The sequence below is a fragment of the Cimex lectularius genome, unplaced genomic scaffold (assembly GCF_000648675.2).
Source record: "Cimex lectularius strain Harlan isolate CLEC.00 unplaced genomic scaffold, Clec_2.1 scaffold119, whole genome shotgun sequence".
Lineage (NCBI taxonomy): Eukaryota > Metazoa > Arthropoda > Insecta > Hemiptera > Cimicidae > Cimex > Cimex lectularius.
The window spans coordinates 636,445-657,476 of record NW_019392789.1 but is presented as its reverse complement, the minus strand read 5'-3'; the positions used below and the strand labels follow the sequence as shown (position 1 = coordinate 657,476).

The following is a 21,032-nucleotide window of genomic DNA, read 5'->3' as shown; positions in this document are numbered from 1 at the left end:
ATAAAATAGCTAATAAAATATAATATTTTCTGTTTTATAATATGATTAGAAAGAAAACAAAAATAAATAAATAAATGAATTAAAATAATCTGGTGGACACAGAGCAAGATAGATTTATGTACCATAATTAAGTGAAAATTTCTAATAAATCAAACATTGAACTCTTGTACCAGTTCCCAGTGGTAAAACCAGTATTTTAGGTATGAACGGGATTTACGGGATCAGATTGTAAATATCTTCAATCTGATGATGAGCTATAAGCTTGAAATCCGGCCGGTGAAAACATGTAAATAACTAACTGTGAGTAAGAATTATGTTTTTATAACATACTCCATTATTTATCATGTAATAGCAGGGTTTCTTGAAGTTTTTGAATTTCCCTCCAAACCCCCCTCCATCATTTCAATCATGCGGCGTTATTGATCCGGCCGACCACGGCTTCCAGTGATTTCCAGCGAGGAATGTAAAAAAAACCAGGCTAAACTTGGAAAAAGCGCGAGTACGACGGAAAATTCGCCTCGGGAAACTCGACCTGATTTTAAAAGGAGAATCGTCCTTGGACGCCGGTGGAGCCGAGTGGATCGACGCCCCGCGAAGAACGATCCCGATTTGGCGGCAGCTCAGTCAATCGCAAGCAGCGACGCGCATCCAGTCTCACGACGGAACAGCCGCACCGAATAGACGCCCGCCGAAGTTTATTCTCCGGAATCGAAGTTTCCTCCCCTCAAAAACACCCTTTTTACCTGGGTTTTCAAGTCAAAACTGCTTGAAAGGGGCCCCGACCCTCACAACCCCCTCTTTCTTTCTATTCGTCCCCCCGGCCGTTCCTCCTATTCATGATCCTGGTCCGTTTCTAACGAATTCTTGGCCCTCGTGGTTCTCATTCGCAGTCGCCACGGATCATCGTTCCATACAACAGCCGATTAAACAAACATGAAGAAGAACCAGGTAACTATGCTCTACATTTTGTTAAAAACACCTGAGCCTCCTTTGTTTTCAATTACACCTTGGATTTATTTTAAAAAAATAAATAAATTCATCGTACAGGATTTTGAAACAGATTTGATCCGAGTTTTGGCCCGTTCTGCTCGGTTTGGACCAATACGTTCATGTTAAAACATGATCCGTTGCGAAGAAAAAAGCCGGACGACCCCACTTCCAAATCAAACGACCTTCAACATTTAAAATAGAAAATCTCACATGTTGCTATGAATTTTATCTTTTGAAAATTGAACATCTACGTTCTATCGGATGAATATCGAAGGTTATTCGTCTACGTGCGGACGTTTTATTTTCTTCAGACACGTATGAAAGTGGTTCACTTAACAAAAAAAAATCTACACTTCCAAAATATAACGTTCTAACAATACATTATTATTTTTCATAGCAAAAAGTCGTTTCCTATTTAAAAAAAAAATACAAATTAAAAATTTTAATTATGCCGTTGAGGTTTTGTCTTGTGGCGCGACTAGCGGGAGGAACTATTTACAAGGATGAGAAAAAAATAAACGACATTTTTCAACTAATTTTTCCCCCCAAATTTTCTTCGTCAAATCGATCACTAGATCTGTTGAATTTTAATTATACTTTTTATATAAGGTCTTGATTGAGTTGAAAAAGCTTGTGTCACGAGCAGGACTCGAACTCACGACCATCGGCCCAATGCGCCTCTGCTCTAATCACTCGAATTATCGTGACTTCCATCCGCTCGGACACCAACTCCTCATCTCAACCTACAAGCCTTTCGAATTCCTGAATGATGAGAAATTCACGAGTTTTAATAAAAATAATTTTAATTATGATGTAAAGAAAATAAACCAAAACACCGGATTTATTACTTAGTTTTGCTCTAGCTCTTCATATCGCCTTCTCTTGCCCCACAAATAGCTTTAAGCCTCTTAATCTGCATACCCACCATGTTCGAGAACCAGTGGCCCCCATGATCCTATAATCATTTAAAGTGGAGACGAGGCCGCGGACAAGGTCGCTCCATAAGAGGTCCACACTGTTCACCCGACGTGGAAGGATTAACATGTCCGAGATAGTGGCTAGTGTAGCACATATTTTCATCCACTATTTAGCTGAAGATTATAGAAGGCCCTGTCATTTTTGGTGAGCAAATTTCTGTGAGCGAGACTTCTTTTCTTTATCTTTAGCATCCCATAATATTGGGTATTTTTCATACAGTTCGATAAGAACGACACATTTTTCTTCCGGCCACTCCATGCTTTTGAAATTGCACAATGTGATGTATGGTTACAAGAGCGGTACACTATATAATGTTCCTCACTCCCATCCACGAACCTACTGTGCTCTCCTTTGAGTTCACCCAAAAACAGACAGCCATTGGAACGCTCTCGAATGTTTGTGAACTGTTACACTCCGAGCACAGAAGCGTACACGCTAAAGATGAACCTGGTTCGCAAACAGGTGGGTACGCAGCTTTTGGCATTGAGTAAATAAGCAATCGGATTTCATCTTGTACAATAGAATCCCATTCTTCAACGTGAGAGTCAGAAGCTGTTCAACGCTGGCCATCCTTGGCTCATCTCACCAAGCCAAGGGGTTGGGGGCCAAGGGATTCAGCCATGTGGAATCGCAGTCAACAACATCAACCCTTTTGATGTTAACACCAGAAGACCGAACCTTGACCAGGGCCAACTGCTTCCTTGCTTTTGTTTCACCTCTCATACACTAAACAAATCATGGCCAATGAAGCAGTTGGTTGTCTTTCATTGGTCGTGATTTTCTTCAGAAGAACTTGCTGGCTAATTGTGGCAATCCCTACATTCTTCAAGAAATGGGTGACAATTTGAGCTACATATGGTTGAGCTTTATCATGTATTATCACAGTAGTTTTTCCGAATAAATTGAGCGAATGGGAGCACAGTTCCTCAATGTACCTTAGTGCGGATCCATTCAATGGGTCCATTCAGTATGGGCATGGATGTTGATTCCACCCCAGTCCACTCATGGCACATGTGTCAAAGCCTTCTCCACACACGGTCCCAGCTGTCTGTTTTCCAGAAAATCGGCACTCGTTTTTGAAGAGAACCGCCCCCATTGTTCGTGTGTCTAAGTGAGATGCTGATTTGCAAATGTCGCTTTTCTTCTCGATGTCTCTCCAGTAGTAGAGAACTTGGTGTGGGACAGGCTCGGCTATTCTGACGAATCCTGATTACTGTTCTAGAATTTACCCCTACAATATGAACCGTTTGGAATTGACTACATATCAAGGAAGTCATTGACTGTGTTTAAAAAAAAAAAAAAAAAATTATGATGTACGGAAAATTCACCAAAATGCGGGTAAATCATTTAGTGAATGATTTATTCTTAATAACACATATCACCTTCCCTTGCCTCACAAATGGCATTGAGCCCCTTAGGTATCGAGTAAATAACTAACTAATAATTTCAACTTGTGAAAAAGAGTCCCTTTCTTCAACAATAGAGTTTGAAGCTGTTCAACGCTTGTTGGATGGAGGTGGCAAACAATGTTTATTATTGTTATTGTTTTTTATGTCCCATAAGTGTTCTATAGACATGAACTCACTGACTTCAGCAAAGCTTTTGATAAAGTTAACCATGAATTTCTCTGCTCTAAGCTAGAAGCGATTGGTATTCACGGGGGCCTGCTGGAATTGTTGAGAGATTTTCTTATTAACAGAACTCAAATAGTAAAGATAGATAATCAGAATCATGGAATCAGAACCAATATCTGTTACTTCTGGTGTTCCATAAGGTGGCCATATGTCGCCTTTGTTATTTAATATATTTGTTAATGATATTGTTAAGTGTTTCCAAATAGTCAATTTAAGTTGTTCACGGACGATCTCAAAGTATTTAAAACAATAAAATCTCTTGAAGACTGAAATGTTACAAGACATAACTAATCTAGTCAGATGGTGTGATCTAAATTGTACGACTCTAAGTAGTGATAAATGCTATGTTGTCCATTATCATAAGAAACTTAGTCCATTACAATTTAACTATAATATCTGTAATATCGAGCTAATAGCTTTAAATAATATAAAGGACCTAGGTGTAAGTTTTGATTTCTCTTTCTTTTAGCCTGTATATTGAATCTATTGCAAATACATGTTTAAACTACTTGGTTTCTTGAAAAGAAATACGCAGGGCTTTATTAGTATATTTTGCCTAAAAATATTGTTTTTTATTCTGATAAGGCCAATCTTAGAGTTTAACTCAGTAGAGTGATCAGCTTATTATCACATTTATATATATAGACTTGAATCTGTTCAAAACAAATTTCTTAAATGGTCCAAATTCTAGCCAGATATCGTATGAAACTCTAAGAAATGTACTGAACATTAGTTCATTAAAAGATCGTAGATCATCTATTGATATTGTTTTTCTTGTAAAACTACTAAGGAATATGATTAGTTGTCCTGAATTGTTAGAGACGATAGCTTTTAATGTACCAGATAAGAGGACCAGATTCATTCCTCTATTCCTTATACCATTTTGTAAAACAAACTACCTAAAAAATGCTCCCATTCCTAGAATACGTACTAAAGCTAATAACTAAAATAGTGATCTGGACTTATTCTGTTCACCTCTTGTCAAAATTAAAACTATGTAATTTAACTCCACATACTTCAAGTATGTGCACTGTTGTAAAAATTGGCTGCTTGCTGTTGCTGTAATAAATAAATATAGTAATCATTTCAGAAGAACGTGCTGGCCAATTGTGGTAATCCCTAAATCCTCCAAGAAATGGATGACAATTCGTGCTACATGCAGTTAAGCTGTATCATGCATTATCGCAGTAGTTCCCAATAAATTGAGCAAATGAGAACACAGTTCCTCAATGTACCTTAGTATGGTCAAAGATCCATTCATTATGATAATCAGATTGGTATAGGCATGTACCATGGCACAAGAACCAAAACGTTCTTCAATCACGGTCCCAGGCACCTGATTTCCACGAAGAAAACGGACATTCATTTTTGAAGAGAACAGCCCACACTGTTCAAGTGCGAGGTGCTGATTTGTGAATAGTCGCTTTTCTACTCAAAGTCTCTCCAGTAGTAAACTAAGTGCAGCGCATTTAGAGACTTGGCTGTTCTTACGAATCCTGATGACTGTTTTCAAATTTATACTTATTGTATGAGTTGTTTGGAGTTGACTACCTATCAATGAAGCCATTGAATGTGGGGTTTTTTTTTTTTTAAATTAATGATTATTTGGAGATCATGAGATGCGGTCTGGTGTGACGTAGATTTAGAAAAACATTTTCTTTATCATGCCAATGCTTTGATCTTTATTGAGATCATCTTCAGGGCTCAAAGTGTTTGTTTTCCGTGTAGATGTGTCATTCTTGTCTGTCATGTTGAGAGTGCCACAAAAATGACAATCTACACAGAAAACTAACACTGAGCCCTGAAGATGATCTCAATAAAGATCAAAATGTTGGCACGATAAAGAAAATGTTTTTCTAACCCAACATACACCAGATCGCATCTCATGATCTCAAAATAATCATTAATTAACGGTCACTAAATACCACACAAAATTTTTTAATTGTGATGATTATTTGGCACAATTAAGAAAAAATTTTAAACCTCCATCACACAAGACCGTATTTCACGATTCCAAAATAATCATTAACAGTCACTAAATACTACACATTTAATTATGATGTAAAGAAAATTCACCTCAATACCGAAAAATAATTTAGTGATAAATTTATCACTTAGATTTGCTCTTAATAACGCATCCTCCTCTGGCCTCACGGATGGCCTTAAGTCTAGTAGGCATTGAGTAAATATTCAATCAGATTTCGTGTTATGGAACACATTCTCATTCTTCTTCTTCTTAAAAAAAAAACAACAAAAAAACTGTTGTTGAAGCTGTTCAGCTATTCTATGCTTGTTGGAGGTGGTGATTGGTGGTTAACCCATCTCTTTATCATATCCCATAGGTTTCATGTTAAGGTGGCTCGCTCGTCTTGGCATTCGCCAAATAGTGCGCCCATGTATTCGCACATATGGGGTTTGTCCAACCATCCAGTTTGTGTGGAAACAGCCGAACATATTTGCTGAATGCTGTGCGAGCCCTCAACTTACTACCAATCGCGATGGACAACAGTAAAAACTGTCATTGGCTGCAACTGTGGTCACTGTTTTAGCGGCTGCAAACTTAATCACAAATCAGTCACAGAGTACTGTTTATCTTACTTTCGATCCATTTCCACACATCGCACACCTTGTTCCGATTTTTGTGATTCAGAAGAGAAGCGTTCTGAATTATTGGTTTAGCTTAGTACAGATCGAGGAACCTGGCAAACGGACTAATGTCCATTGTCTTTTGTAAATGTAAATGTAAAAACGAAAATGTATAAAGTTCAATAAATTTACTCCTTTATTATTATTATTAATTTTTAAGGATGTTTAACGGCTAAGGTCATTTCACGCCCTACTTCTTTATTATTATTATTATTATTATTATTACAGATCGAGGACCTCCAACAGTTATGTCAGGCCAATCCATTCTTAACCAAAAGAAACAACGCTATGTTGCTATTTTAATAATACATCTATATTAGTTAAGAAATGTTTATTATTTAAAAAGAAATAGCATTAAATAGACGTATACATTTACTATTGATTGATGATTACAGTTGATTCCTGAATTTATGGTCGCTTTGATTTCATTTACTTCACGAATATTTGTGCACTTTGAAGCAGATAAGGAAACTGACAATTAGTCGAACAAGCACCAAGCACCCTTCCCCACTAGTCACGATTTGGTGGACCTTGCTCGGCATTGGGCGAATCTCGCTTATCTGGAGCCGCCTCTTTAGGAGAATATGCTATCCAATTCGCTAAGGTGACCCCTAATCTTCAAGTAATGGGCTACAACTCGAACTACATACAGTCTAGAATTATCATTAACATGAAGCTGTCGCAATTAAATGTAGAATTCCAGGAGAAATTCCTCATTATACCTTGATGCAGTTAAAGATCAATTCAGTATAATAATCTGTTCAGTACAGGCAAGGACATTGATTCCACTCAGTATAACTGCTTTGGAAAAAGCTGTCACTCACACATATCACATGAAGCAGTCCTGGCTTCTCTTACCTTTCTCCACCTGCAAACTCCTTGTATCTTCCCTTATACTTCCCTTCTTCGATTATAGCTGTTTGGCATACGGTGGTCTCTCGGAGGGAGAGAACGCGCGATTGAAGCGTATTATGAATTGTTGCGTAAGATTTGTGTACGGCACCCCACGGGGATCCCGGGTGTCGGAGTTGTATTCCCAACTTTCCTTGCTATTCCCCTCTTTCCATGCACAGTATTTCCTAGGTTGCTTTCTTTTCCAGTCCATCCACACTCATCGTCCTCCTTACATCATCCAATCCCTCCAATTCAACTCCTCATATCTCACTTGTAAGACCCGCTCATCCCCAATCGACCTTATCCTTCCGCAACCTACAACTCATACCTTCGAAAGATCCTTTCTGATCCGAGCCCCTAAACTCTGGAACTCCCTTCCCCTTTCTATTCGTCACGCCGCCTCCTTTTCCTCCTTTAAATCCCATCTGTATAATCACCTCCTCTCCCTCCAAGCAGAGACCTCACGTTAACATTTGTTATTTTTGTTTAATANTTTTTTTTTTTTTTTTTGTTTTACTTCATAGAAGGAACTTCCTTTATTTAGTTCATGTAAATTATTCTTAGGGGACACCAGTCCCAGAATAAAGTTATTTTTCTTCTTTCTTCTTCTTCTCCATGTCCAACATGGTCCCGGTCATCTGATTACCACAGACCAAACCGGCACTGTCCAATGGCAAATGTCCAAGCAAAATTACATCTCCTGTAGTAGAGAACCTGATGCAGGACGTCTAGAGATTAGGCTATACTCATAAAGCCTGATGACCTTTCTAGAACTCACTCTTATATAACAGACCATTTGGAGCTGACTACCTTTCAAGGAAGCAGTTAAAAAATGGTTCCGTAGAGCAATAAAACAATTGTTTCTAGCCGAGATTGAGACTTTTGGTGGCCCTATGCTGTAGATCAACATTGATGGTAGAATGCTGCCCTCCAGGACTTGGGCTACATAAAGGATGCTAAGTCATTGCCTCAAGCACCTGCCTGAGCGAGATCTCTCTTGCACTTACATACATGACCACACTGAAAATATAAAAACCGCTGGCAGATCAAAACAGCAAGAATACCATGATGATCATAGGGTTGATTGCATCATTCTGTAAACATAATACAAATTTTTTACATATAGAACTTTTTTCAATGAAATTTTCTTTGTAGTAACAAATTATAATAATATTGCAAATAAAATTTATAATTTGTTGAAGTTGTGAGGAGTGGTCAAGAAAATATTTCAGAAAACCACCTTTTTCATTTTTTGCCAAAGTTTCAACATTTATTAGAAGATGATCTGAACTCTGAAGATGATCCGAATAATGGTTGAAACGTTGGCAAAAAAAATGAAAAAGGTTTTTCTAAACTACCTTCTTGACCGCTTGTTGTTTCAACAAAGAAAGAAATAACAGGTCAGTAAGAAACAATAAAATTTATGTTGAAACTTTGTGGCTGACAATCAGCTGTACTGAACTGCATAATCATAAAGCTCCTTACACACCCAGTGTATTTGACTGAATAAAAAGAATCTAAATTGAGTGTCTGCAGCAAAAGTTGTTTCTTCTTCTTATACTGTAATGCTCTTGGTTCTGTAAAAAATTTGTGGTACGGGTGACAAAAAGTTAACTCTTTGCCTTTTGGTAACTGCTTCTAATCTAGACTAGAGGAGCTGGAAAAAATTCAGTGATGCTAGAGAGATCAATAGTACAAAAACTACTAATACTACTCCTGAAAAACATGTTTAAAGATAAATTAAAATAATTATGATTACTGTTATGGTGAGACTAGTGGTGGTTTGTCTGAACTGAAATTCTGCCTCAGAACTTCAAAGAAAACAACGTAGAACTTATCCCCCTATTGTATGGGAGTCTGCTGTGTTTTTGCAAAGAAAAGTTACATCTGAAACCTCATGATGAACTGTGTGTAACTTCATGAACTCAAATCCTTTTAGGTTGGTACTACCAAAACTACTCACCAGCTTTTCTTATCTGGTCGAGTGACACCTGGAAACAATGGTAACCCTTTCGAAGTGTTGAAAATTCTAGACAAAATATATATATATATNTTGTCTTTTTTTTCAATGGATACCAGGGACTGGAGGAGTTCCCTCCTGAGCACTGCAGCTGAGCTGTACAGCTTATTGTACTTTATCCCTGGCTCCATATTTTGGGGGAGGGCTCGCAACACAAATGTGAACTTGAGCCCCCCGTTGTACCAGTGTTCTTCCATTGAAGAAACTCATTTTTGAAGGGGGTTGGGACCAAATTCAGGGTCGCTGAGATCCGATCCCGCCCCTTCCATTGATGAGTGACATGTCAATTTCTTTCAATTGTGGCCACCTGTCCCCTTAGGTGTCAGAAAAAGTCCAGAGGCGACGGTGGGGATCGAACCCACGACCACGGGATCTACTAGCCAAGAGTCTGACGCCTTAACCACTCGGCTACCCTAGGCCCCCTAGACAAAATAATTGCTTCCTATTTAGAATCTTATGGATTAGGATTGGGATCTTAGGAACAGGGAAAAAGTGTTTTAAATCAATTAAAAAAAAAAAAAAATTGCACAATAATCAGGATACATGCAGTACAATATAAAACATCAAGATCAAATCTCATTGTCATTTTAAGGGGAGTGCTGCAGAAATGAAAAAAGAAGAACCTGAGCCCAGAACAACCACGCGGTCTTCACGAAGGTTGACCACTTCCGAAAATGTGTCAACACCGACAAAAACAAGGAAAAGCACTGCAACTCAGAAAAAAACTGTAAATAGCTTAATAATCAAATTTAAAACTAACGAGTGTATTAAATATTTGCTGTATCTATTTAGGAGTCGATTCCTCCCGAAGTAGCCAAGCCGAGCAGGTCGACAAGAAATACTGATGCAGCAAAAGTCCAAACGACGACCAGGACACCTAGAAAGTCTGCAGTTGCCGCATCCAAAAAATCAGATGTACGTTTAGATAGCTGCATAGATTTTACATTTGTAATTATAATTTGTATTTTTTTAGGTGGCCACTCCTAAGAAGAGTACAGCTCAGAAGAGTCCTCCAACAGTAGTAGCAAATAAAACGAGGCGAGCTTCAGCAGTAAAGGCAACCGAGACAGTTGAAAAAACTACTAAATCACGTGCAACACCCACCAAGAGCAAGACAGACGATAAAGATGAAAAGGTCAAACCTTCCCAAAAGACTGGAGGGGTTACACCATCTAGACGCTCGACAAGGTTGAGCGACAAATTACCAGATGAGGAAAGTGAAGTGGTCAAAAAGACAACGTTAGATACTATTGCAGAAGTACCTGCTACTGTCTCAAAGAGAAGGTCTTTGCTTAATGAATTTGAAGTAGTCTCACCGACCAAAGGGAAGAAAATGCAAGAAGCAGGTAGTCCAGAAAAAAGTAAAACATCTCATGTAAACAAATTAGGAAAAAGGAAAAGCCCTAGAGGGGCAGAGTCAGCCACCGAAGAGCCAGAGTCTAGTCCACCGAAAGCAAAAAGAACTGCTAAAAATAAAGAAAAGGATTCTGACAGTGGTAAAAGTCAAGAAGTTTCAAGTCCAAACAAGACGGTTAAAAATTCATCCCCTGAGCAAAAACTTGGAAAGCGGAAAAGTCCCAGGAGCAAAGAGGCCCAGGATGACGAGCCCAGTCCTTCAAAAAAGGCGGCTAAATTAAAAGAAGAGAAATTTGAAAGTATGATAAGTCCAAAGAAGAAAAAATTAGAGGCTTCACCTGATCAAAAAAAATCTCAAGGCTCCTCGCCTGAGAAGGACACCAGGAAAAGCCGTAGACAGGCAGAGGCATGTACTGAAGAGCCAGAACTGAGCCCGACAAAAGCCAAAAGAACAGTCAAAAATAAAGAAAAGGATTCCAATGATGATAAAAAACCTCATGATGTTGCAAGTCCAAACAAGGCAGGAACTAACACAGTAGAGCAAAATCTTGCAAAAAGAAAAAGTCCAAGGAGTAACACTCAGGAAGGCGACCCTAGCCCTTCCAAGAGAGCTGCTAAATGGAAAGAAGAAAAACTTGAAAACATGGGCAGCCCCAAAAAGAAAAAACCCTCAATCTCACCAGAAAAGAGTGCCAGAAAAAGCCCAAGGAGCAATTCCAATTCTAAAAACAAAAATAATACAGAAGATGAAAAAAGTGAAGTGCTATTGGAGTCTAGCCCAGAAAAGAAAACTAGAAGTCCGAAACAGCAGGATTCTCCTAAGAGTGTGAAAAAATCGAGTGTTGAAACTAAAAGCAAAAATGATTTAATGGCATCGCCCACCAAAACTCAAAAGAGTTTGACAAGCAGTGATTCACAGGAAGAAAAACAGGTTGAATGCAGTCCGAAAAAGACAAAGTTGGAAGATGAATCCAAACAGCCTGGTGTCACCGAGCCAGACGTACAAGAACAGGTAAGTCCTGAGGAGGCCGAGCCAAAGCAAGACACAAGTGAGGAAAAAGAAAAAAAATCACTTCCACTGGAGACAGAGCATAAAGATGATAATTTAAATGAACCCGACTCATTAAATGAATCCTCAAATGATGTTGAAAACAGTCAGGAATTAAAAGATGTTGAATCTGAGAACACTCAAGGTAAAATGGAAGAATGTCAACTAGATACAAATCAAGAAATACCTGAAAATAATGAAGAACCATCGAGCCTAGGAAATAAAACAGATGTTAATCAAGAAAGCAAAACAGAAGTCAGTGCTGGTGAACAGATTGTGAGTGAAGAAGTTGTAGAAAAAGTAAACAATGATGACATTAAGACCTCTAATTCTGTGGAAGAAGTTGAGTCTCCTTCCAAACAGAATTATGCTGAACAAATAATAGAAAATGCTCAAAACAGTGCTCTCGAAACATGCACAGCTGAAAACAAGAGTAATGCCGAGATACAGGAAAGACAAGTGGAGAAAATTAAGACAGATCTAGAACTTGACAGTAATGCAGATACAAACAAAACAGTCGATTCAACCTCGCATGATGTAAACCATAAAGAAATGGTCATGTCTAATGATCCACTAGAAACCAGTTATAAAACGGAAGAAGATAAAACTTTAGATAGCGATAAAACAGAAGTGAAAAGTTTAGACAGTCCAAAAGAGGACAAAGAAAAGCCTTTTGGAACACTTTCTCAAGACATTCCTGAATCTAAAGCAACTAGTAAGACTGAGAGTGAAGAGTTTAAAGAAGAAAAACAAGATGCTCCGGTAGGTGGATCTCCTCAAACAGAAGAAACTTGTGCATCTGTAGTTGAAAATGAACAAGCAAGTAATAAATTGCTTGCAGAACCTGTTGAAAAACTTCATCAAAACATTCCTGAATCAGAAGAAACCAGTAAGACTGATGAAAGCGAGGAGGCTAGAAATGAAAATACCGAATTTGAAGTTAAACAAGAGGCTCAGACAGACGAATCTTCTGAGAAAGATATCGAAACTTGTACAAAATCCAAAGGTGATGAATGTGATAAAATCGACGACATTCCTGCATCTGAAGAATCCATAATTTCTGTGGAAGATTTCATGGTGGATTCTGACACAGATAAGGAAGAGAAATCAAAAGATGCAGCGAAGCCAGAAAACGTCTTGTGTTTCGAGGAAGAAGGCAATGAAGAAAAACCAGTCAACCCTCTACATACAGAAAAAACTCCCCTAGATATAAAAGAAAACAATTTAACTGATGACCGCACAGAATTGGAAGTCAGTAAAGTTGAATTGTATGATGAGAATGAAAAATTGGAAGATGAAGTTCAACAGATTAAACATGATAAAGATGGTTTAAAGGTGAATGAGAAAAATAGTCTGGATGTAGAAAATGCCAAAACTGAAAAAACTACATTGAGCGACGAACTATCAAACACCACTGTTTCGTTTTGTAGCAAAACTGAACAAAACGTCTCTGAATCGCTTGAGCAAGACAAAGTGAAAAAAGAAAATTGTGTATCTGAACCTGAATCGCCTTTGAAAAATGCAAACAACCACACGCCTCCGATGATTCTAACCAACGAGAATTGCAACGACAGTGACAACAGCTGTGATAGCGGTGTGGAAGTTCATAAATCGCCCATCGACAGGGAAGATCAGTTCGAGAATTTCCCCATGAAGAAAATTAACGTTGCAAGCCAAGCTCAAGAAGTTGATACCGAATCCGAGCAGAACCACGTAACGCCCGCTCAGGGCAAAGACATCCCTCAAATGGAGTTAGAGGAAATAGAAACTGAGGAAAAAGAAGGGGACGATACAATTTTACTTAGCACATGCGACGAAAGTGAATCTGGCGATGAAGAGTCAGCAGCTGAGAGCGACAACGAGAGAAAATTGGTCAAGAACAAATTCACAGACATAGTGGATAGGATAGAAAAGGAAGTTCTTGATAATGGTAAAGAAGATTGTAAAAAAATGGAGATGGAAAACCTGGAAGTAGGAGTCATTAAAAGTGAAGAAGTTAATGAAGACAAGGTTATTAAAACTATGAAGATGGAAAAGCAGGAAGTAATGGATAATTCCTGCTCTAAAAAGACCAAGTTGTCAGAAGAAGAAGAAGAAAGTGAAGTAACTTCAGTGAAAAAACCTAAAATTGAGCAAGAAATTAAAGCCTTTGACAATGAAGATACACTTGACAGGCTTAAGTACAGGATATCATTGTGCAACTTACCAAAAGAGTAATTTAATTTTTTTTTATTTACTTTTTATTTGTACAAAATGGCTTCGACAATACTTCATCATTTATTTCCATGACATGCATAATTAACTCTTAATGTTGTTTTAAGTTTTACACCTTTAGAACTTTTTTTTTTTTTTAAATCATTTGCAAAGCCTTTAATTTGATATTTCAGTTTAAAAGTTTCAGTTTTAGTCACTTGTTTTTATAAAAGTCAAGCCAGTACACCATTTTTTTAAATTTTTTTTTTTAATTTTGGTTTTATACTAGTGCAACCGAGAATCAAATCCGAACTGCGTTTACTACAGTCGCAGTTCACGATATCATCGACACGTACATATTTGTTCCTAACGCCAAGAAAAATAAGTCTGCAAGAGCTATTGTCTCATTTCGCACGGAAAAATCTCTTCATGTAAGCTCGTGAGCTCAAAATAAATTTGAAAAAGTATATGTAATTATTATAACGTTAAAATATTTCAGAAAGCCATATCAAGCTACGGTAAAATCGAGATCAACGGAACGCCGATCTACATGCTGTTCGACAATGCGTTGCCCTTCAACTGGAATAAAAAACCAGACACCAATGAAAATACCAGCAATAAAGAGACGGCAAACAAAAACCCCAAAAAGAGATACATAGCTCACATATCCAAGATCCCAATAGTGTAAGTCATAAGTTTTATATCTGTCTTGTTTTATTAGGGAGTATCAAATTGTACATATATTGATTAATGAAGTGAAAACAAATATATTGGTTAACAACAATTTCACCACTTATACGCTTAACAAACATGACACTACAAGAATAAGGGCCTAATACAAACAATGCGTTTTCTAATGTGAATTTACAAACGCACGTTAGTGAAATACTGAAGTTAGAAGTAGCGTGCGATTTGAGACCCCCTCCCACCATGTGCGTTTCACTGCCCAAGTCTAGATACAAAGTAACTAATCAGTCTGTTCAGATCAAAGCGTGTTTTATCAAAGAATATTCATTTTTTTCTCATTCATCATTAAACGGACCTTGTCACCGACCTCCTAATATACGAAATTGAAAAAAAGACATGCATTGTTGAACATGGAGTGTCGCGATAATAAAAATAGAAATTTGAAAAGGTCGATTGTTTTATTTGGAAGAGCAGATGACACGGATAAGAAGCAAATGATGGGTAACTATTATAATCTAATGAAATACAATATATAGAAGCGAACTTAGGGTTGAAAAACTGGCAGTCCAGAGAAAAGTAAGGGAGTGAGTGCATAGATATCGGTATAAAGTGGGAACACACACTACCTGACGTGACCCAAAGCCACCCGACAAATCGAATGTCCAATTTTACATAAGATTGTATTAACCCTCTGAACATCTGCCAAATGCCATACAATGCTACCCTACACTACATGACGCGATGCGATGCATCCAAGATCCCCACTGTCCATTTCTTTTGTCTTCAACTAAATTTAACGAAAATTTATTACCCAGTTTTGCTCACAAAATTTATTACCCAGTTTTGTTCACAAAATTTGTTACACAGTTTTGTTCATAAAATTTAACTAACATTTTATTTCATGGTTTTGGTCATAAAATTTAACTAACAATTTGTTTCGTGGTTTTGCTCATAAAATTTAACCAAAATTTATTACCCAGTTTTGTTCATAAAATTTAATCAAAATTTGTTACACGGTTTTGTTCATAAAATTTAACTAACATTTTATTTCATGGTTTTGCTCATAAAATTTAACTAACATTTTATTTCATGGTTTTTCTCATAAAATTTAACTAACAATTTATTTTCTGGTTTTGCTCATAAAATTTAACCAAAATTTATTACCCAATTTTGTTCATAGAATGTAACCAAAATTTGTTGCACAGTTTTGTTCATACAATTTAACTAACATTTTATTTAATAGTTTTGCTCATAAAATTTAACGAACAATTTATTTTCGTGGTTTTGCTCATAAAATTTAACCAAAATTTATTACCCAGTTTTGTTCATAAAATTAACATTTTATTTCATGGTTTTGCTCACAAAATTTAATGAACAATTTATTTCATTGTTTTACTCATAAAATTTAACCAAAATTTAATACATGATGTCAGATTTGAATGGATGGACTGTATGGATATTAAAATTGAAATAAAATAGAAATTAAACAAAAAAAGAAATTATAAAAATTAAAAACACTCACCTCCGGTGATGATATTCCAGCTACCTCTATTGAACTTTACCACTTGGCGAATGCCAAGCCAACCATGTTAAAATATGGCAATGTTGATAATTACATGTGTTTACACAGAAACAAAAATTTACTTACAACCTTTTTTTTTCTTTTTTCAGGGCAAATGCCAATGACATTTTGAATGCACTTGCAGAAAGGGGTATTTCCTCAGTGTCCAGGATCACACTGCACAAACCCACTTCTCCATCTCAGCATTACTTGAAAGGATTTGTCAAATTTTCTAAAAAAAAATCTTTACTGGTAATCATTTATTTATTTATTTTTTCATCAATAACTTCAACTGTCTTTTTGTTCTTAGAAAACTTTGAGGAAAGCCGATAGGATTAGAGTCAATGGCAATCCGATAAAAATAGTACCTGGTGATGAAAAGTCTTATGAACTCCTTAAGGCGAAAAGAGCGCACACTTTACCTAGTACTTCCAAAGAAAATTCCACTGTACAATAAAACGTTTTAGCGATTGTTTGTTAGATTTTAGACGTCTAAAAAAATTCCCTCTGCTGGTTGAAACAGAAACGTTTTAAGGGGCCAATTTCAAATTATACCCATGATTGTTTTTGAATGGATGTTGTTAGTCGTAGTGTCTGTGTTGAGGCCAGTATCATGGAATTTAAGCAAAAGATATGTTTATTGTTGTTTATCTTGTTTTATTTTACGTTTTTCTTGGTGTAAATGTAATTTTTTTTTTAAGTTGAACTGTCTATTGCACATGTGCTGACAATTTTTTGTACAAAATAATGTTATTAAATTGAGCTTTTTAAGAAATATGCTTTCTTTTCCTGTACCAAGCTAAGATGAACGAAGCATAGCGTAAAGATATGCACTTCAAACCTGATTATTATTACTATAAAAGCTTTAAAATTAATTAAAAACAAAGATTTACATGAATTACTAATTTATTTATTAAAATTAAAATCAGTTCGGAAAGTAAAAAGGCATAGTAAGAAAACATTCAAAGTGACAAGATAAACAACAAACCTTATTATTGACTTAAATTCACTGGTACTGATCTGAACACCGACACTATTACTAACACTATCCGTGCAAAAACCATGTTGATAGTCTTAATTTGAAATAGGCCGTTTCTCTTTATGTAAATGTATTTTTTAAGTTGAATTGTTTATTGTGCATATGCTGTGAATTTTTTGTACTATAGGAATACATATTAAAGCTATATTTTGATAACAACAATAAATTTCTATTATTCATTGAATATTTTCTACTAGCCTTTTTTTTTAACTTTCTATAATCGTTTTATTTTTACTAATCAATAATAAATTAGTGTTTTGAAAGTCATTGTTTTTAATTAATTATGTTGAGTGCGTTTTCCTCTTACCAGACCACAGAGTTCACCCCACAGCCAACATTATAGGATCATACTTATTCTCAACTTACCAAGTACTATTTACACTCCTTGATTCCATTGTCCCAACTTCCTATAGCTTTTTCACCTACACGGTCATTCTGCCATACAACATCTAAATTCAAAGAAAACTCGCGGTTATTTCCGACCACATCTCACGATATCTGAATAACCTTATTAACAAAAGGAAGGGGGGGTGTGGGTGGCTGCAACAGTTTAGTCTGTTGACACAGCTCATCACCATATAGTAAATCCAGCAGTCCTGCGTTACTTACAAATGGTTCTTTTTCAAAAATACCTACACCCTCAGGGTCGATATGATCTCTGCTTGCTAAAAAAAAAAAAAATTAAAAACCGTATGAGAACTGTTCTGATTTTTAGTGGGATGGTCAGAAATATTGTTTTTTTACAGTACATATTTTTTAGCATGTTAAAAGTTAATGTAATAATATTGATTTCATTAATAATAATTAATTGTTAATAATGGGCGAGATCTGTTGGTGGAATAATTAACCATCAAAAGCCTCCTAGTTTATAGTTTGGTCGTTACATCCTAGCCTGCCTAATCTCACTGTCCTTGTCTTTGAAGGGCGTTTCGGCTTCTCGTCATCTTCATTGGTTTGTCTGTGTATTTTCTCATTCTTGTTGGATAAATCACTGTGAATAGATGATCAAAGGCAATTAAGCTGTGAAAAACTTCTCTAAGTGGATTTCAGCCACATGCAAACAAGTAATAAACTTTTAGCAGAGTAAAGTAGTCGAAATTAATGAAATTTTTGACGAGCCTATACTTGCCGAGACTGTTGCTAGCCTGGACTCCATTATTATTATTATTATTATTATTATTATTATTATTGGCCATACAAGTCATATATGTTACATATGTTTAAATTATGGAACAAAAATTCGAAATTTTAATTAAAAAACAGAAAAAAATTTAAAATTGGTTTTTTGCTGCAACATTTGGCCTTCCAAATTAAGACTTTTAAAAGGATAAATTAAAACTGGAACTCCTAACGAGGAACTCAGAAGGGATATAGCTAACCTAAAAATAGATGGTTTAAATGTTAGCTGTTAAAACGCCCTTAAAAATGAATAATAATTTATTTGCAAGAATGTTACACATTACATATAAATTTACAAAAAAAAAGTTTTTTTGGTACATCCCTGCGTGTTGTCAAAAAGCAAAGCTCACGCTAACAAGTTTTTGGAGATTCTCTAAAAAATAAACAAAATATATCTTTACAAATGCATAATGAAAAACAGACAAATAAACAAACATAATACAGAATAAACTGAGGTATTAAAAAAATCAACCCAATTAAAGTTTTAAGTTGTATTAACTACAATTAAATTTTTTTTTAATTATAAATTTTTTGCCTTTGTAGTTTTTGAAATTTTGAATAATAATAAAAAATATTTTATATACTTTATATTATTATTATGTATACTTTATACTACTACTACCACTACAAAAAAAACCTAAGTGCCATATTTAATGAAAAAATTCTATAGAACGGAAATCGTGAGATGCAGTCTGGTATGACGTAGTTTCAGAAAAACATTTTCTTTCTCGTGCCAATGTTTCGATCTTTATTGAGATCATCTTCAGGGCCTGGGATTTACAAACATTATTTAAATTTAAGAAGTACATGTAGGATGTGGAAAAAAGTGAGTTTATACAATGCAAAAAATATTTTTTATATTCAATAAAAATATTTCTACTCACACGTACGCAGAAAACAAACACTTTGAGTGAGTAGAAATACTTTGATTGAACATAAAAAATATTTTTTGCATTGCATAAATTCACTTTTTTTCCACATCCTACATGTACTTGTTAAATTTAAATAATGTTTGTAAATCCCAGGCCCTGAAGTTGATCTCAATAAAGATCGAAACGTTGGCACAATAATCATGGACTAACGGTCACTAATCACCACATATTTTTTGTAAAAATGTGAGTAGCCAATAAATTGTGTCTTACGTTACATTTGTTATTACATTACAAATAACTTATTAGGTTTTATAAGTATTTGTAAACTATAAATGTCTAAGATTTTCTCTCTTCTTTTGACAGAACCTTTTGACCTGGGGAACCTGAAATCGGCGGATAAAAAATGTACCAACGTTAGGTATAACAAATATTTTTGACAGTAACAGACTAACAGCTTTCAGTTTGGAAGGAGACAGTCTGAATAATGTATCTTTAACGTACGACAATTTAACACATATCCAAAAGTTGGTTAACGAGAAGGAACAGATAAACACATGAATAATTTAACCACTGACGAGCTTTCGATAAGGATCGAATAGGAAAGAACACAACAATTGCCTTGTATTATTTTCACGATAAATAAATGACGTGTCTTATTAGAGTGAGCCATTAGGAAAGCTGCACATGTTTTGAAACATAAGTCCATTGTTTTGCGAGACTGTAACGAAGTAGGAGTTAACGGGATAAGAGTTTTTGTTTCTGAAGAAACTCGTGCCCTGAAAACTTAGTCCACAAACTGGTTCTTTGGGATGGGGCCAGTGCAAAACGCCGAAAGTATTCGAACTGCGAAGAAAATACCTGCTGATTTTCATTTATCTTCGGAAGATAAACAAAAATCATGTTACATATAATAAATTTGAAAGCATAACAGAATATCACATATAATCCCTGTGTAAATTCATGTTTTATACAAATCCTCTTCTAATTGCGAATTTCCAAAAATCATCTAAAAAGAAAAACTACGAGATTAAGTGGACATGCTAGTTTCATTCGCTGTCCGCCCAAACCAGCTACGTATTTGGAAGAAATGAAACGTTTGCTGTTTACGTGGTCAAAAAACAGAAACTGTACGTGATTTTTTTTAGGTTTAATTTAAATCCACCTAGTGATGGATTTTTGAAAGATTACAATAAAAAAATTAAGTGAATTAGATTTCTCTAATCAGGGCAGTACAACAGCTGAATTGTTTTTGGATCTATCAGGAAGAGCTCGTCTTGTTAGTCCTTTTCGACCAAATTTCGAACTCATCTAGAATTGAGAAAACTGTGGTAAAGGTCATTTTGTTGCCTAAGAAGGCCAATTAATACTAATGGGTACCAAGTAATACAGAATAATATCATTGGGAGTTTTCTCCACTCTTGGTTTTAATTTTGTACATATTACCTTGCTCATTGTTACTTGTTACCTACTTGAAGGTAATTGTAATATACTTGAAATTATTTAAAAAAAAAATAGCTCGAGATTTTGAGAAAACTGAATGGACAACTTTACAGTACAAATTTTGGCTTATTTGGTTTATTTACAATTACAACCTTATGTATGCAATATGTATGTGTACTTTATACCTAGTTATTATGGAAAATACACAATCAACACACGTGTCTTGTTTTTTGTCTTTGAGTGTATATTTATATTTGCGAACCTTTTAAATTATTAATAATTGTTTAAAGTCCTGTTGAAGGCTCGCCAAAGTATTTTCTTTCAAATAGTCCTTACCCCTGGCTTTTAATGTATTTAAACTTTGACTGTTATTTCACAAGGTGAATTGAATTAGTAAGTTTTGGATAGTTTAATAAAAGTTATTTTCATTATTTTAAACCATAAATTAAAAATTTTCAAGTAAACAACTTAAAGTGAGAATTTTGACATAATTTA

At 35.6% G+C, this 21,032-nt stretch overlaps 1 protein-coding gene across 1 annotated transcript; it reads left to right on the top strand.

The window, feature by feature from the left end:
• Window positions 1-435: 435 nt before the first annotated feature.
• On the top strand, window positions 436-17,232 carry LOC106664201 (putative WEB family protein At1g65010, chloroplastic). Its single transcript, XM_014389675.2, has 8 exons — window positions 436-948; window positions 9,755-9,889; window positions 9,955-10,077; window positions 10,136-13,779; window positions 14,049-14,190; window positions 14,259-14,443; window positions 16,118-16,259; window positions 16,318-17,232. Exons 1-8 carry the CDS (start codon window positions 934-936, stop codon window positions 16,462-16,464), a joined length of 4,533 nt encoding a protein of 1,510 aa, XP_014245161.1. The 5' UTR covers window positions 436-933; the 3' UTR covers window positions 16,465-17,232.
• Window positions 17,233-21,032: the final 3,800 nt, after the last annotated feature.

Excerpts from the sequence above, each read along its gene's own strand:
- LOC106664201 (XM_014389675.2), top strand. Across the intron at positions 10,078-10,135 it reads CCGCATCCAAAAAATCAGAT|GTGGCCACTCCTAAGAAGAG; the intron begins GTACGTTTAGAT and ends GTATTTTTTTAG. Across the intron at positions 14,444-16,117 it reads ATATCCAAGATCCCAATAGT|GGCAAATGCCAATGACATTT; the intron begins GTAAGTCATAAG and ends TTCTTTTTTCAG.